Source organism: Antrostomus carolinensis, unplaced genomic scaffold (genome assembly GCF_000700745.2).
Source record: "Antrostomus carolinensis isolate BGI_N321 unplaced genomic scaffold, ASM70074v2 scaffold17420, whole genome shotgun sequence".
Lineage (NCBI taxonomy): Eukaryota > Metazoa > Chordata > Aves > Caprimulgiformes > Caprimulgidae > Antrostomus > Antrostomus carolinensis.
Window position 1 is genome coordinate 21,593 of NW_010287889.1, and position 17,081 is coordinate 38,673.

At 35.7% G+C, this 17,081-nt stretch overlaps 1 protein-coding gene across 1 annotated transcript in view; it reads left to right on the top strand.

Moving 5' to 3' along the window:
* Nucleotides 1-17,081, top strand: part of SENP6 (SUMO specific peptidase 6) — a 45,650-nt gene that overhangs the window by 16,019 nt on the left and 12,550 nt on the right. Inside the window, exons 5-8 of the mRNA XM_029084212.1 lie at nt 1,767-1,868; nt 12,307-12,377; nt 13,009-13,154; nt 16,745-17,048. Coding sequence (XP_028940045.1) covers nt 1,767-1,868; nt 12,307-12,377; nt 13,009-13,154; nt 16,745-17,048 — 623 coding nt within the window. The remainder of the gene's footprint in view (nt 1-1,766; nt 1,869-12,306; nt 12,378-13,008; nt 13,155-16,744; nt 17,049-17,081) is intronic.

Genomic DNA, 17,081 nt, shown 5'->3' on the forward strand with positions numbered 1-17,081 from the left:
TTTTCTGGTGATTCTGTCTGCACTGGGTGTGTTGGATTCAAAGAACAGGATTATAGAGCAGATTGTATTTTACAACTGTCCTACTTGGAAGCGTATCTGACACCATATGAACCATTTAAGTGTGCCATCTAGAACAGTGCTTTGACTCAAACCTGATCACCCAGCAGGCTGCGATACACTATTCCAGCATCTGCTGGAGTTTCTCACTACTTGAGTGTGAGGCAGAAAGCAGAAGTGCTGCTTAACAGTTTTTTGTGCTGTGGGGGCACAAGACTTAAGAGTTTCCCTATCATGATAGTTTGACAAAGCTCAGGTACAACAAATAAAATGATAAAGCACGAGATAGGTTTGTTTATAGACTTGCTTGGTTGGCTAAAGTCTGTAAGTCTTAAGCATTTGAGAAGGCATTCCTTCGTTCTCCTTGTTTTCTTTTCTAATATCTCTTTCAAAGACATTAAACTGGAAGCCAGAGAGGATTTGAGGCACCCTAAAATATTTAGGGCAACTAGCTCTCAGCTTTTTATTTCTCAGGTGACAACATTAAACAGAAGATTCACTGTAGATTAGTCTGGATGATGACTGACCAGCTGGAGTTGCATAGTCTTGACTTCGAAGCACATGGGATGAGTGTGTTTACTTTCAGGAGGCTGGTGATTGAATGGAACGCTCCTAGTTTAGTTTTGAGAAAGTTGAACTGTTAACTAAGAACATTTGTCATGTTTCTAAACTTCTTATTCCAGAAAAGAGAGTTTTACTATTTGGTTGGTTTTAATAGGTCTTGTTCTGCTATGTTCATAATTATGTCATGATCAGTCAGATCATAACAGTTATCATTCAGAAATGCTCTGGAAACTTCTAATACTGACTTATGATACTTGATATAAGGCTCCCAAAAGAGTTTGTAGTGCTAAACTGAAAAGAAATTTAAAAAGCAAGCTATTTGGTCACTTTCATCTTTTGGAGGAATGTAAAGGAAGGATTAGGAATTGGTTGTCAGCTTTTGGAGAAGTTTTGGTACTTCAGGATTTTTTTATTGTTCACAATGACAGATTTCAGGAGCAAAACTTCTGCTGCGTAGTATTTCTGAGAAAAATTTTGAATCAATCAGAATGGTTTTTCACATTTTATTTACTGCAATTAAAATTTCCATGCAATTTTACAGGTAAAATTTAAGCGTTGCATTGCCATTATTTGAAGCAGTTAGCATTTATCAACAGGCTGTCTGTTAAAGGTTGCATGTTTTTTGAACACTTCAAATGTAATATTTTGTGTCCTGTCACAGAAGTGTGCAGGATAATTGTTAGGATCTAACGATCTTCAGAGGAGTACTATATTATTGATCTACTGTATCTTTATATCAGCTTTTACTGGAGAGGGTAATGGTAAGTAATCTTCTCCCCAGATTTACTTGTTTTACATAGTAATGAGATAAAAGTGTGAAAAGGCAACAAATGAAGAAACCTAAGAAATGCTAAAAGACATTGATGAATGTACTGTCTCTGTGGAGCGTCCTGCTGAGATATTTGAACACCTGGGAATTCTTCTCTTTTCTTTTTGAGATGTGTTGTGTTGTTTTAGTTACCATCTATCTTACATCCATAAATTTGCTGGTTTTATTTCCCTTTATTACTGATTCAGAAATACTTTGCTGGTTTTTGGGTTTTGGATGGCTGTTACTGTAAAAGCAGGACACTACAGTTTTTAGCTAAGACAGTGTACAAATGCACCAGAGTCTTTTCTTAAACCGTTTTTCTGTATGTTTGCAGTGAAAATGCTCAGAATGTGTCTTGTCCTGTAACTGTGGTACATGGTAGACGTTTTCACCATGCACATGCACAGACAGCAGTAGTAAAAACAGCAGCCCAAAGGTAAGACTACATTTGTTTCTCCAGATGTTCCAGTTGTAAAATGTCCTTTTTGGTTTTGTATGTAATGGTTTTCCTTATGTTATAAAGTGTTTTAAGGAAGCAAAAGTAATTACATGACGCATTATAGAATCATAGAATAGTTTGAGTTGGAAGGGACCTTTAAATGTCATCTAGTCCAACCCCCCTGCAATGAGCAGGGACATCTTCAACTAGCAGGTTGCGTTCTTGATCGTGACCTTTGATCTTAGTTACTAACGTTTCATAAAACTTACCATTTAGGACTTTGTGTATTATGTAATTCTAGAATTTACTAATTTTAAAGCACACTATTACACATATTCAGGAGGAGAGCGCCTGCTAATATAATTGTGTTTAAAAAGTACTTTTAAATGGACAAAGTAGTATGAAGTAGAAAATCACGTAACTGACAACATGATCATCAAATGCTAATTCACAGAAACTCTGGCTTGTATAAGATCTATCTGAAGATTAAGTTATAGATCTTTTGATCATATATAGTCTGTAAATACAGCATAAAATATATAAACTGGGGCATATCAGAAGCAAGATTTTGCATTTATATAAATAGTTGTTAGAATGGATGATTGGAAACTGGGAAATCTTACTCAGCTATTCTGAATTAAACTTAATTGTTTTGGAAACTTAAAACTACGTCAGACTTCTCTAAATTGCAGGGTTGTTTTAATTTTTTTACAGGGTTTTCACACCCAATGTGCATCACAAACATATGAGCTAACCATTGCTTTAAGGAATTTTCTTTCCAAATTTGTTCATTCCGAGCTCTTTTTATCTATAAATTTCAAGGATTTACACCAGCCCATGTGACTGCATCTTCTCAGCATTTTGAAGACTCCTTCTTCTTCCCTCTTTTTTCCTCTCTGTTTTTTTGTGTAGGTTTTTTGGGGTGGTAGGATCATACGTAGGCATCCCCCTCTTTTTTGTCCCACTTCTCTCACTTTCATTTGCTGTCTTCAGGAAAACAAAGCCCATATACTTATGTGAATGAATGATGTGATCCAAACGTGTATTAGAGTAATCTGGCATTGAAGAAACAGACTGAAAAATGGAATTTGCAGTCCTGTCCCTGAGGACCTACACCATTGTTGCCTCCTTCCATTTCAGACTGTACTATCATCTGTAAATGGAAAATAGCATGGACATTTCCTTCCTTTAGTAACAGCAGATGCAGCAGTGGAGATCTCCCTTTTCTTTACATTTCTTCCCATCATAGCATGGCAAGGATGACTAAGGAGGATTGGCAGAACTTTTCCCACAGATTAAACTGAAAGGCAAGGCTTATGTTAACAGTGTGGTTTAGGCTGAACCACCTGTGCTCTTTTCTTCTTACCTGCAGTCCTTTGTAGAATATTTTTGTTCAGTGTTCCATTGAGGAAAGCATGGGACATCTCGAAGCATTCATGCCCTTAGCTTTCACTTTTTTTTTTTTAATTCTAAGGGATAAAATCTTGATCTGCAGTGCTAATTAAAATGATCTGAAGTAAGCAAAATCATGTGAGACTGCTCTTTCTTGGATCTCTGAAAATTGCCCTTAATATTATTAGTGTGTTTGATTTCAGCTTTATTGTAAGATGGTTCTTTGAAACAGCCAGTCAGCCTGGATTCATTTTATCTAGTTAGGTGCTGTAAGCTTCTTCAGCATGCAAGAGAGCCTGCTCCAGAGGTTCTCAATCTTGAGAGGATGTTAGACTTGCCTGCTTGCTTTTCTCACCTATGGGACTTGCTTCTTTATAAGCTTACAATGTAATGGGGGTTGGGGGGAAGTAGTGACTCCGTATGTGTGACACATGGAAAGAAAACTAATGCATAATATAGGCAAGCTGAATATTGCATGAAGTAATTGAATACTTGTCATCTCAAATGTTTCTAAATATGTTTTCTTTTAGGGTTGTTACTGTAGTTCATTCACATTAACAACAGATAATTAACTTTTATGCTAAGAGTTTCAAAGGCAGGAAATATTCATAACAATTGCAAGCAGTGTTTTGCTGCTGGAGGATGGCAGAACCAGCATGATCTAATTGACTGAGAGTGAGTTTTATAGAGGAACTGTGCAAAGGATATTTAATTCCAGCATCTTTTGCTCTTTGACTCAATTGGCTACTTTTTGAAAGCTTTGTTTCCAAGTTAGAGGATTGAAAATGAATAGAACATGGCCATCTGTCATACTTGGTTTTTTTTTTATTAAGAAAAGAGGGGGAATCTCAATGCTAATCAATATGGAAAATGGAAGTTTATGAATGGGAAGACTATAGTTGTTCAGGGGGAGGGAGGGAAAGGACTATTTAAAACTGTCCATAATACAAAATTCCAGTGCATATAAAGTGAGTAATTTTTTGGTCATAGATTTCTAGTTTTTTGTGAATTTTTTATAACTTTTTTGCTAGTTTTTACTGACATGAGACAATAGTTGAGTTTAAAAATCAATTCTGATGGTGTGTCCTCAGAAAGGAGTATATTCAGAAAATGTGAGTGAGAAACCAAGAATAAAATTCTAGGTATATATCAAAAAAAGAAAATCTGGTAGCATGGAAGTTGAGTTCTAAGGTGTTGTGTTGTTTTGTTTTTTTTTTTCTTACACTAATTTACATGTTCTTTTACATTGTCTGCATTTGTAGAATTGTTTTATGGTAGGTGAGCAGTAACAACATGGGGAAAATAGTTTTATCTAACTTAACATATTGTTCTTAATTTTATAGTGGATTATTGAAAGGATAACCAAAAATAAAAACATGATTAAATTAATTCTGAGCAGATTGAGCCTCTGGCATTGACGTTACAGATTCTGTTATTTGTACTAGGTTCTTTGAGTGGGGATGGTGTCACATGGGGCAAGCTAATTATGAAACTCAGTTGTAATCTCTATCAGGTTGAATTTGGAGCTTGTGATGTGTACTGTATTTCTCATTTCTTTGTCCAACTTCTTTGCATATGCATGTTAATTTAAATTCTGGCTGTATATCTGTTGCACTCATATTTAAAATATAAGTTTCCGGTACAACAAAATTGGGCATTTCAAAATAATATTTTGATAAATATTATTCATGTTTTTTCCAGTGGAATCTGGGGATGGAATTAAAATTTGTTCACTTCTGATACAACAGATTTTCAGATACAGCTTCGCCTAGTGTTATAGTTGGTTCAAACAATTTTGCTTCATTTAATGGACACATAGTTCTGTCTTATGCTATTGGCTGACTGTTCTCTAAGACTTGGCATTGGAATAGCACGTATGTACAGCATGTCTAACAAATCTTATGCATGAGCTGCATGAAGCCATTTGTAGGGACACTGCTTGTTATAATTCCTGGATCTGTCCAGGATTCTTATTTCTTAATCTTTCAGAGATGTAAAAGGAAGAATGCTTTTAAATGCATTATTTTAATACAGGTTTTAAAACAAGCCAGTGAGGCATCTAACGTAATGACGGTGTACAGTATCAGGCATTCTGGAAAGTCTTTTCCTGCTTTTAAGTTTCCTTAGCATTAAAATTTACAATTCTTAACAGTTGGACTCTACAGCACCTGTAAACAGTTAATCTGAGTTACGTATTAACTGTGCCAAGGATGCAAAGGTGCTGTGTAAGGCTCCATATGGACATGGTTTGGATCTGACTGGATTTATAAACTCAGATGTGACTTGCACAAAACCAGTGTTTATTGTTTATAAAGGCTAGCTCCAGTTGGAAGCAATTTTTTTCCCAGTTTCATAGGGCATTGACTGATTACCCCCACCCCAGACTTAGTTGCAGTGATCACACTCAGTTTTGAATTCCTTTTACTGTCTTCTCAGAACCCAGAGCACTGTGGAGATAGAATTTGTTTTCACACTCTCTGGATTATCAGGATTACCTTCTTACCTGGTTTGCTTTCAATCCTGCCATTCGTCTGGGTAACAGAATTAGAGAGAGTTTGCTCTATTCTTGTGAGTGTTCTGTTTGCGAAAAGGAAAGGAAAATGAGTTTATATTACTCTTTATTACTCTGTTTAATTTGACTGGAGTGTAACAGGAAACAGTTTGAATTTGGTCTGGTTTAGAGTAGTGTTAATGTAATGCATATACGACAGAAGTTTGTTAGGCTTTTGATATTTGGGGGATCAGCTACGTAGATTAAAAGCTTACAGCATTCCGTATTGCAAATTTTGAAAGGCAGGGGAGATAAAGATACTGTTTTCAGGCTGTCTTCATGCTGTCCTTAGTTTGATCTATTTTTATATCAGTTTTGGTATACAAAGGCCCTGAGTTGGGAGCACCAGCTATTTTCATTGATGTTAAAGGAAACCTGGAACTAGTGGCCCTAATTCTTAGGTATTTTGGAGATTCTTTTTAGCCAAAACCTCAGGAGGAGGTTGATTGCTTCTGCTTATCCTGCTCTATCCAGTAGCTTGCTTGCACATGGTCTCCTAAATATTTAGATAGCGCTTTCTGATTTTTTTTCCTCAATTTAAACAAATATTTTTTTGAATAGTTGGAAACAAGTTGTTATGTAAATTTGCTTTATCTTCTTTTGCATGGCAATCGGGTTGGAAATGAGGCTTGATCCTAATTCATGTATTAGGATTCTGTCATGTCAGGTTCTGCATTGCAGTGAATTAAGTGAGATGACCCTGTTGAGTTCAGAATGAATCAGATCTTACACACTGAAAAAGAGGGAAGACAATGCAGCGTTTAGACCACTGACTGTTGCTGTCTGCAAAGTAACATTTGTTTGTGCGTTTATAATGAATGTTACAAAAATGCTGTGAAAAATAATAATGCTTATTTGAAAACTAATCCAGTGAGTGCAAGAGGCAATGAAACTGTTACAGTTCATATTTAATAACTTTTGAATTTAGTGATGTGCAATACATGTGGGGCTTTGCATCTTATGTTTTTTTTTCTTTTTTCATATTCTAAGCAATCTGGACCGAAAAGAAAGGTAAGCTTACTGTTGATGAAATGAGCATGACAACGAGCATTAAGAAAATTAACTGAATGAGTGCTTTATCAGTGCTAGGTAAAGAATATTCAATCCAGTCAATCATATCTGCTCATATATGAGGGGGGTCGGTTGTTTTTGTTCCGTTTCTGTGATTCACTTACTCCCTTTTACCCAAAACAGCCTTTTACCTCCATCTCTAAATACTGCCATGTTGATGTGAAATTTCAATACATTTCCACTGGAAACTCATCTATCTATCTATATTCAATGTGAAAATAGATAAGTTTTAACTTTATCTGGAGTTTAAGAATTCAGTGCTAATTCTTTTTGTAGAACAGCAAACTTTGTGTAGTAGAGTGGTTCCGAAGTATATATCTTGGGGTGTTTAACACCTTTCACTCTGTCTTCACTCTAAGGTTGGTTTGAATAGCATTCAAGGTTTTTACTACATTACTGTTTACCTTCTGTTCATGAAGTGTATATATTAAAGCAATTAACAGAAAATGTGTAGCAAAACCGGTCACACCGTAAAGCTCATTTCTCACTTGTTTTGCATCTGTTTTACTCTGTTAATGTTTTATTAGCAATATGAAATACCATACATTTGTTTTTCTTTCTATATAGCTTAAATTTGTATGTGAGTGTGAATGTTTTGTTGACAGTAATTAATTTATTGAGTTTTAAAATATCCTGTTTATGTAGGTGTTTTTTGGCAGTATTCACTTGATATCAGGTTGAATTGTTTAAACAACATTCAGGATTTTCTAGCTTGAGTTCAAATTCAGTGGTAAAATCAAGCCTTTCTGTTTTACTACCTTTTGTTATTTCTTAAAAGAAGCATCAAAGAGATACTCACCAGTTAGTTTTGGCCCTCCAAGAAGGGATTTGATCATCTTCTTGCTGCCTATTTTTTCCTGCTTTTCTTTTGTGCTACATTTATGTTATTAGTTAACCTTTCAGCTATTAACGTTTTAATTTGGTACTGTGTCTCATAGGAAGACTAGAGTTGAGTTGCGTGCTGGTGATCTTAATTTTTCCTTGGGGACACCTGCTGCTTCATAATCCAGTACTACTGGTTATGTTATTTTTTCCTTCCCTGCTTGTTGCTGCTGTCCCAGCAGGGGAAGATGATTTAGGCAGGAGATGTTAAATTTAGTTTTAATCATTACCATCATGATTAAGTGCAGATGCAACTCTTGACTTTCTGGGCCAAATGGGGCTACTGGTCTGTGTACTAAAAACCCAACTCCCTGTGCTGCTGCTTCTCTCTTTCAGCCTTTGACTTTTGTACTCTGCTTTTCCTATCAGACACACTGAAGGTAAATCTCACCTCAGCAGCTTGGTGCTTCCTGTCTTACCATGCTTTACCCTGTTTTTGTGTAATGATGTAGAAACCAATAGCTGGCCTGCAGCAGTATAACTCCAAGTATACAGAGGCCGAGTGAGGAAAGGCTGAATAAGGCAGCCTCAAAAAGAGCCAGGCTGTGCATTAAACACAGCTCTTGTGTGAGACTACACCTCAACAAAGTTAGGAGTTGGTGCAGCGTTGCATATACATGGTATTTTTGATGTGACTCAGACCAGATTGTGGTAGTTTTGAAAGCTCTGATCTAAACACTGTATCCTAAATTCCCAGATCCAGATGTTTCTTTAGGTTTATTTTTTTCTGGCATACACAGAAATAGTCCCCATCATGCCCTCCTCTCTTTTTTTTTTTTTGTTTTTTTTTGTTTCCCTAGGGAAGAGATTTTAGTATGAAAATTTCACTGTCTGGAGGGTGTCACAGAGGTCTGTCTGCTAGCCCGGGGTGAAGATAGTAGGGTCCAATTCAATCAGGAGAGGAGTATGGCAGTAGTCTTGAATGTGTACTGGAAATACTAAATCAGTAACACCATTCTTTCCAGGCAAGACATGTTTAGTCAAGAATGCTATACCATTTAGCTGTTAAGATGTGGCAAAAGTTCAGGACTCTCCACAGTGCAGACTACCTCCCTATTTTTGTCATGTCTCTTGCAGGAAGAGCCTAACCTTTCTTGGTCTTGTAATTAATGTTTTGCTGTTTAATGCTTTAGTACTTCTTGAGGTTGCTTTTATCAAATACTGGTCTACCTTCCTTGTACTTTAAGGTATTAAAATAAAAACTGCTTATAATGGATAAGATAAGAGGTGCCTGAAATGATTTAATCTCTGGGCATGGAGCCTTGTTCTTCAAGCAAAATATGAATCTCATAAGAAATATTTTTAGGAAGCCTAACAGGCAAAAAAAAATTGGTGCATTTTTAATACTTGCTAGGATGGCAGGAACAGCAATCAATTTTGTTTTTCTTGTTTTTTCTGTTACACACTTTAGTATGTAGATAGTCTTGTGCCTTGATCTGGTTAACTGTTTGATCCCTCATTTATTCCTCCCAGAAACAGGAGACTATTAGTTTAAGTTAGGATTTAACAGCAAGAACGCATTTGTTTTGTTCAAGTGCTTCATGTTTTTTAATTTTTATATTTTTTTTTCTTTTCCAAATAGTCCTTTTAAAAATAGATGTCATGTTTGATTTAAAAAAGCCCACTATATTTTCCATTCTGTTACTGCACTCTCACACACAAGTAAACTGCTAAGTGTACTGAGTACTTCACTAGAGAAGGTATCAATGGATCTGGAGCTGTTCAAGTGGCAACAAACATCATGCTGAGGGGAGAGGCTTTGTTTTGTCATCTGTAAAAACTTCATGGTGGTGGACTCTACCTTTTTGTTTGTGTGGGGGTTTTTCAGAGTGGGAGGTGCTTCAAGTAACAGCCCTCCTACAAGAGGGCAGCAATTGTCTCCAGGAAAGCATTTTTTAAGGTGAAATCTTGTGTTTTAAACTGGCTTCACTTTTGTTTCTAACTCAAAGCAACTTAAAACCTAACCTTGAATTGCTAATCAAGTAAAAGTGTTTTGGGAAGCCTCAGCTGACTTGGAGCTGTTTTTTGTAACTTAGGTTTGGGTGTTACTGGTTCATTGTGAGCCTATGAGTGAAAGTCTTATATTGTGGGAGAAGAACGATACTTGTTTTATGCTAGCCCTTGTGTATTCTTGCAAGTGGCCATTTAATAAGTATCAATATGAGTCTATGCTGATAACACAAGATTCAGACAAGAGTAAATAATGCTACTGTATTCCAGTTTATTGTCAAAAATATATTTCTAAATATATGGTTAAGTGATGAATTTATCATCTTAAAATGATACATACATGTTGCATGTTTAAAATGTAATACAAACTTGTATGATTTTTAGGAAAAAAAAAATCAACTTCCAAATGTCCAGAGACCTTGAATTGTCAAACTAAGTTTTAAAAGAAAACTTAGTATTCTAGATCTACCATATTGTTTTCATTGCTTTCAATTAAATGTAAATTAATTTAAATATTGTTTATCTTAAATATCAATTAAATATTTTATGTTTAAAACATTTTACAGAAACTAATTTTTCTAACTGGTTATGTTCACAACAAGATTTCTTGTTATGAAATACAGCTGGAAGGTAATTGTAGCATGTGTCAGACAGCAGTTGATGCATCCTCACTGCAAAGTTCATACTTTTAAAATCTCCTGTAATGATGTTATGGGACTTTTTCTACCCTTTAGAACATTATTATCATTGATTTTGATAGTAACAGCTTCTCATTGTGTAATGATTAGTTTGAGCTCTGCCTTATGTTTCCAACAATTCTGCCTTTAAAGTAATCCCTTGTGATTTAAATATTTAAAGAAAATGTTCAAAAAAAATCCTGCACTTAATTTATGAACAAATATTTGTATTGAGTTTCTGATTTTGGTTTAGTTTTTGTGTGTGCAGGCATTAACAAAAACTTTTTGGGGGAGCAGAATTGTTTCAGAAACATGTTTGACACGATCAGTAACAAATAAACTACTTAATCTGTCATCTGTGTTGTGTTTATGAGCACTCGTGTAAAGTACTGTGATGTCTCTATGTTCTGTGGTGAAATCCAGCCATGCTTGTTTCTCAGTCCTTCTTTCTGCCCCTTTGTGTGGCAGCCCCTCAACACAGAATCACAGAATGGTGGGGGTTGGATGAGACCTCTGGAGATCATCTAGTCCAACCCCCTTGCCTAAGCAGGTACATCTAGAGCAGGTTGCACAGGACTCCATCCAGGCAGGTTTTGATCTCCAGGGAAGGAGACTCCACAACCTTTCTGGGCAGCCTGTGCAATAAGATGTATTTGTGTTTAGTAGTGGGTTAATGCATTTAGCAGGCCAGATGTGGTAAGAAATACTTCTTACCTCCCCAGAGGGCACTGTAGATTAATCTTGTTCCAGAGATACTAGTTAATAATAAAATACGGAAAACCCTGAGAAATATTACCTAGAAGTGCAGAAAATGCAAAGGGTTTATAATTTGCTGAAAGAAAGACTGCCTAATGCTGACATCTGCTTCAGCCATAGCCAGATTTTTGTCAGATGGGTCCTCAAAATTTAGCTGTTAATTTGTGATGTTACTGCTTACAGCTGTTCTCTTTGCCCCCTTGCTGTTGATTAATATCTTTGTAATCAGAGGTAGCAGTATGGGATGTGTGTGACCCATTTGCAGCCCAGTACATTGGCTTAGCCTGCCAATAAAAACGGTTTCTGCTGAAGTTGTTGGCAAGGCCTCCTGTGTTTCAGGTGTGTGCCATCTTCTGTTATAACAGGAACAGTAATCTGCAGCTGCAGAGCAGGGTAAGACAGCTGAGAGAGACAACTGCCACGAACAGAAACTGAGGTGCAGTGAGCTTCAGGAATCTCAATTTGGTAGTAGCATGTTTTGACATGCTTGTGTATAAACTGAAAATACCTTTCAGGAGACTAAAAAAATCTTAGTATAATGCTTTATATTGCATTAATTTGCACAAAAAATATGTTATATGTACATTATACAAATTATACCAACAAAAGTTTTATTACCCACTAATTTGTCTATAATATATATTTTTAAAACAAACACATAGAAACTATGTCTTCTCCTGTCTTATTCTTTTTATTTTCTGACCGCAACAGTTTTTGACATCAGATTTCTTTCCTTTGTTTAGCCTCTTCTCTTCCTGTTTTTTTCAATTGTGGAACTTGTGGAATCTACATTACTATTAAAATAATAGTTGTTTCTATTTTTGGATTTTAAAAATGTCTATCTTGTACTTCATTAATCAGGAGGAGGAGATGCAGGCTTCAGTCTTTGAACATTTGGGTCTGAAAGTAAGGGACTCCTGAACTGTTGATTACTATCAAAGGGGATCTAGATCAAAAACACTTTTAAGACCTTTACTGTAGATGTTCCTAGTATTCTGGTAATATTTTTTTTAAGTGTACAATAGTATGTTGTAGGAGAGGTTGTTTATTCATAGCTTTCAGATACATTTCAGGTTTATTTTGTTAATGTATAATTGTGGCTAAATTATAATGGCGTCTGTCAAGAGTACAACTGTATATCTAATTTATTTTCCAGAAAAGAATACCCGCCTCAGCTTCAGAAAGTAGAAGCAGATCACGTTAGGTTACCACGGTCTCAAGGAATGGGTGAGTTATGTTTAGAGTTCTAATTTCTTTTAAGCAGGGTAATTTTTTGAATACTTGCTGTGGGCGGGTGTGACAACAAACTTTGTATAACCTTTAGTATATGTATTTCTATCCTTATATCATGTTTTTCTAGATTTATACAAGTTTGTGTATGAAGGGAGGATTTTGCCCTTTTTGACAGATTTCTGCATCCTGTTCGGACATGTTATAAGTAATTTTAAATTAGGCTTCAGTTATTTTAAAAACAACTGAAATCGCCAGCAGTCCTTTAATGAAAATTACCATCAGCGTAATCTAGCAAATCCCCTCTTGCTTTCAGTAGCAGATGTCCCATTCTAGTTGTAGTGAAGTTAGCATAGATTTTCAAGTCCAAAGCCTCCTCCAGAGATACTAAGCTACAAATTTTTACTGAACTTGTATCAATAAAAAAACATTTTCAAAGTTACTTTGGGGTATTTTTTCTTATTCATAAAACAAATCATAATACACTTGACGGAGCGTGGCTTGTTGGGTGTTTAAAAAGGTGGTTATACTTTGTTCAAGTTAGTGTATGTGAAGAAGTAAGTTGATAATTTAACAGCCTGTGGGGGTCGACATTTCTTGATAACATTTTGCATTTTTTCACTCCTAGACAGTATAATGGAAAACACAGAAGAGTCAGAGTCGGAATCAGAATCTGAAATTAAAAGAAAGGTGCAACAGAAACGTCACTGCAATTCATATCAGTCTGACTTGACACTATCTTCTACAACAAAAAAATGCTTAACCCAGTTAAAGGTGAGTTAGATTTTAAAAACGTGGACTTCTGTTTAGCTTTACAAGTTGACACGTATTTTAAATACAGGCATTCAGTTGTATAATAAGTTGATGTTCTAAAAATCCCTAAAGTTTGGTGAAAGATTTACATAAATTTTAAAAAAGTTTATAATGATGAAGACATTTAAGTGTTAATATTGATACTAGCCATGAAATACTTATTTTCCGATTTGAACAGACACTGCACTGTAAAGCAAAAGAACCTGTGTTGATTGGCTAATTGATAAACCAGAAACTGATAATTTTTGTTTGCTGTCTGTAAAATAGAGGAACAATATTTTACTCTGACAGATTTTTTTTTTTTTTTTTGAGGTGTCATGATTTTCTGTACTCATTGTAACAATAAAGACAGAGGTACTGCAAGGATGCAAGTACTGCTTACTAAGTTACTTTCTCAGTGAAACTAGTGCAGGTATCCAAATGGCATTCTCTGGTCTAGATGCAGCCAACAAGGATGTTTTGTTTGGAACTTTTCTGAATATCAGACTTAAGATACTTTGGAAATTCTTGTGAAACTCTCCATATTTCTTCTTCCTTCTTCCTAACCTTTTTCCCAGGTTACTATGGAAGATTCATAATGCCCACGTACAGGTCACACTGTATGACTATCAAAGCAAAATTTCCAATAAGGAGATCTTGGTTAAAAAAAAAAGTAGATCTGTAATTATTATATCTTATCAACTTGTGTTTGCTCCTGTGTGTTAGGAAGTAAGTCAGACTGTATTTCTTTGTTAAGATGAAACACTTGGTACTACTTTTAGGCATTTCCATTATATATTTAGTTAATAAGATATTCCTTGGAAATTTTTATAACTGAGTTTTTGATCTACATATGATATCTATATAGATATGATCTATAAAAACTAAGTAATGAAGTAGAAAAGCAGTTAAAAACAAAACAAAAGACATAACAGTTCTGTGGGTTTTGTTTTAATCATTACTTCAATAACTTTGCTTATGTTTGTTTAAAGAAGTGAAATAGTCATTGCTCATGTCCTGTCAGGTGAGGGACAAAGGCAGAAAACAATCCTCTAGATTGAAATGGTCACTAAAGAAAACAATTGAAAGATAAATGGAATCTTGTCACTGCCTTGATAAAACAGTTTTCAGTTTGAAGATCTAGTAAATGTAATCTCTTAATACACAGAGTTTCTTCCTTATAAATTGTGTGAATTGTCATGAGAGGAAGGAGACAGCCTCATAATTTACGGCTGGATTGTGATCTGTGTAGGCCATTTGCAGTCACTCGTAGCTCTAACTAGGCAACTCTGTGCACATGTAGAAGCAAGATGCGCTTCCAGCATATTCTCCCTAGTACAAAGCCATGGTCCTGACTTCCAGAACTACTTCGTGCATTGTACACGCATGGAAGGTGAGAGCTGAGCTGTATGTAGAAGCGTCAGCAGCTTCGTGTCCTTGAACCAGTCTGCGTGTATCTGACCACATTGCGAAAACAAGCTGTTCTCTGTCTCCCCAGTAAAAAAGCAGCAGAGTCGATTCCGTTGTTCTGGGGGCATGATTTCATTTCCAAAACCGTCAGACAGATTACACTTGTAAACACTATTTAATAATTACGTCTGGTACTTTTCCCCATGCATATCCTAAAAATGTGTAAATTTGAGAACACCAACAAGTCATGAAGGGAAACCAGTTACTTTTTTTCAAACACAAGAGCATGGTGTCTGTGGTAAAACTGTCAAGCAGTAAGCCTAAAAAAGGTGAAACCCTCATTTTTCACACGATCTATTGTGAGATACCAAAAAGGGATTGATAAAATATGTGAGGCTACATTGTCATTAAACAGGTTGATTTAAACTCAACCACTGATTGAGAAAATACCTAATTTTTTAATTATTACATATAGTAAGGAGGGTACATCCTTACTCTATTCTGTGCGCTCGCAACCACCTACCACTGGCCACTGTTGAAAGTACAGCTCAGGGCTAGATGAACCTGTAAGACTGTGTGGTTTGTGGATACACTTTCTAGATACAGAACATGTCTTGCTGCAAATTAATTCACTAGCACAACTCTTGGTTCTATTTTCTTCCTTAAATGGGTTGAGTTTTATCCTTTAGTGTAGTAAAGGGATATAACACAATGAATTATGCATTTGTCATGAACCATATGCATTTTCATGAGTCATGAGTAGCCAAAGTGTGTAGATGATAGATCAGAGGTTTATGGAACCTCTGAACAATTCACAAGTGTTGGTTGTGATTTTGTGCCAGAAGAATTGCAGACGTAACCTGCTGCTTGTAAGGCAAAGTGCAAATGGTTTTCATCTGACTAGACTACAACAGATTGCACTTTCTAATTGTTAAAAATATACATCATTTTGAAGGGAAGGAGGATTTTCTGCTTCGGATGTCCTTACTAAAAAAAAAAAAAGCTGAAAAATAACAAAAGCTTTGAATTCTGAAACTTTTAGAGATAGGGCAGAGTATTTGTATTTTACAGATTTCAAAGTTTAAAAAAATGCTGTGTTATACAAGTTATAAGGCAGACACATTTACGAAGAACTCAGGTACTTAAGTAGTCATCTTAAAATAGAGTCTAAAAAAGAGCATGCTCCTCTTAATTAAACACTGCTACCCCTACCATCAAGGTGCAGGCTCTGAAACCATGGAAAGAAACTTGGTTTTAAATTTTTGGTATGTGGTTGAGGTAGAGGGGTGCAGTTATTCTATACTTAAGATTTCTGTTTTGCTCTGATATGAGTAGTTTCGTTAAATTGCAGCAATTTTGTAAAAATAATATATTCTCCTTGTATGACTTTTGTCTTTACATTTGTTTTTAAAAATTATTGATGATCCCACACCTGAGGAAGTCCTCTTTATTGGGAAGGTGTTTGTGGTGGGGGGTGAGGGGTGCAAATTGTGATAGCTATGTTTTGATAACAGCTTCAATAAGTTTTTTGGTGGGATGTAGGTATTTATTTGTTATCTTCAGTAGTTCACAGTACAGTGGTTCTGTCATTTAAGCTCAGTGCTTTTCTTCTGCTCTCCTCCTTTTTCTCTTCTTCCTCTCCCCCTTTTTCTCCTCTAGTCCTCTGTCGATCCATAGGTTACTTTATTTTTGTCCAATTAAACTATTTTTACAGAAATTAGGTAACTGGACCTTCTTGCTGATGGATGTATATTTATAAACAGTGTGCAACTTTTACATACGGAAAGAAGAAAGACAAGAAGGAAAATCTGAATTGTCCAACAATAATCAGTTCTTTAAAATTGCCACAAATGATATTTGTTCCACTTAGAACATTTTTAATTTTCTTAACTGAAAATACCACTACGTTGTGTTTTAATGTTTGCTTTCTCTGCTTACTATAACCGCTAATACAGTGTTGTCAGTCTTTATTCTGATCAGAAAATAAATGCATCTTTTGGAAATGGTATCTCTGTACTTACACAGTTACTGATTTTGTTTGTGTGTGTGTGTGTCCCATCTAGCTTTTGGAACAAATTGATTATTCTACTGATTGCCCAAATTGTGGGCGGGCAAATGAAAACCAGACCAAATGCCGACATTGTGAAAGTGCTTCTCTAAAGGATTTGCAAAGAGTCTCCAGACAAACTGTGACATTAAATGAATCTGTGGGACCTTTATCACGTTCTTCAATACATCAGAATTCAACAGGGCAAAAATCTTCAGGTACAGGGTTCAACACAAAGAAGTTTTATAGTTCTGCTGTTGGGAAAGGTCCAACGGATATTCTACTGAGTAATGAAGTTGTAGGACATTCTATGTTACGACAGAATGGAAAAGTTGGTCTTATAACTGGGACAAAAAATCCTAAAATTACAGGAAGCTTAAGACAGAGGAGTACAAGACCATCTGAACTAAATGATCCAAGTAAGTACCTTTTTATGAATATAGACATAAACT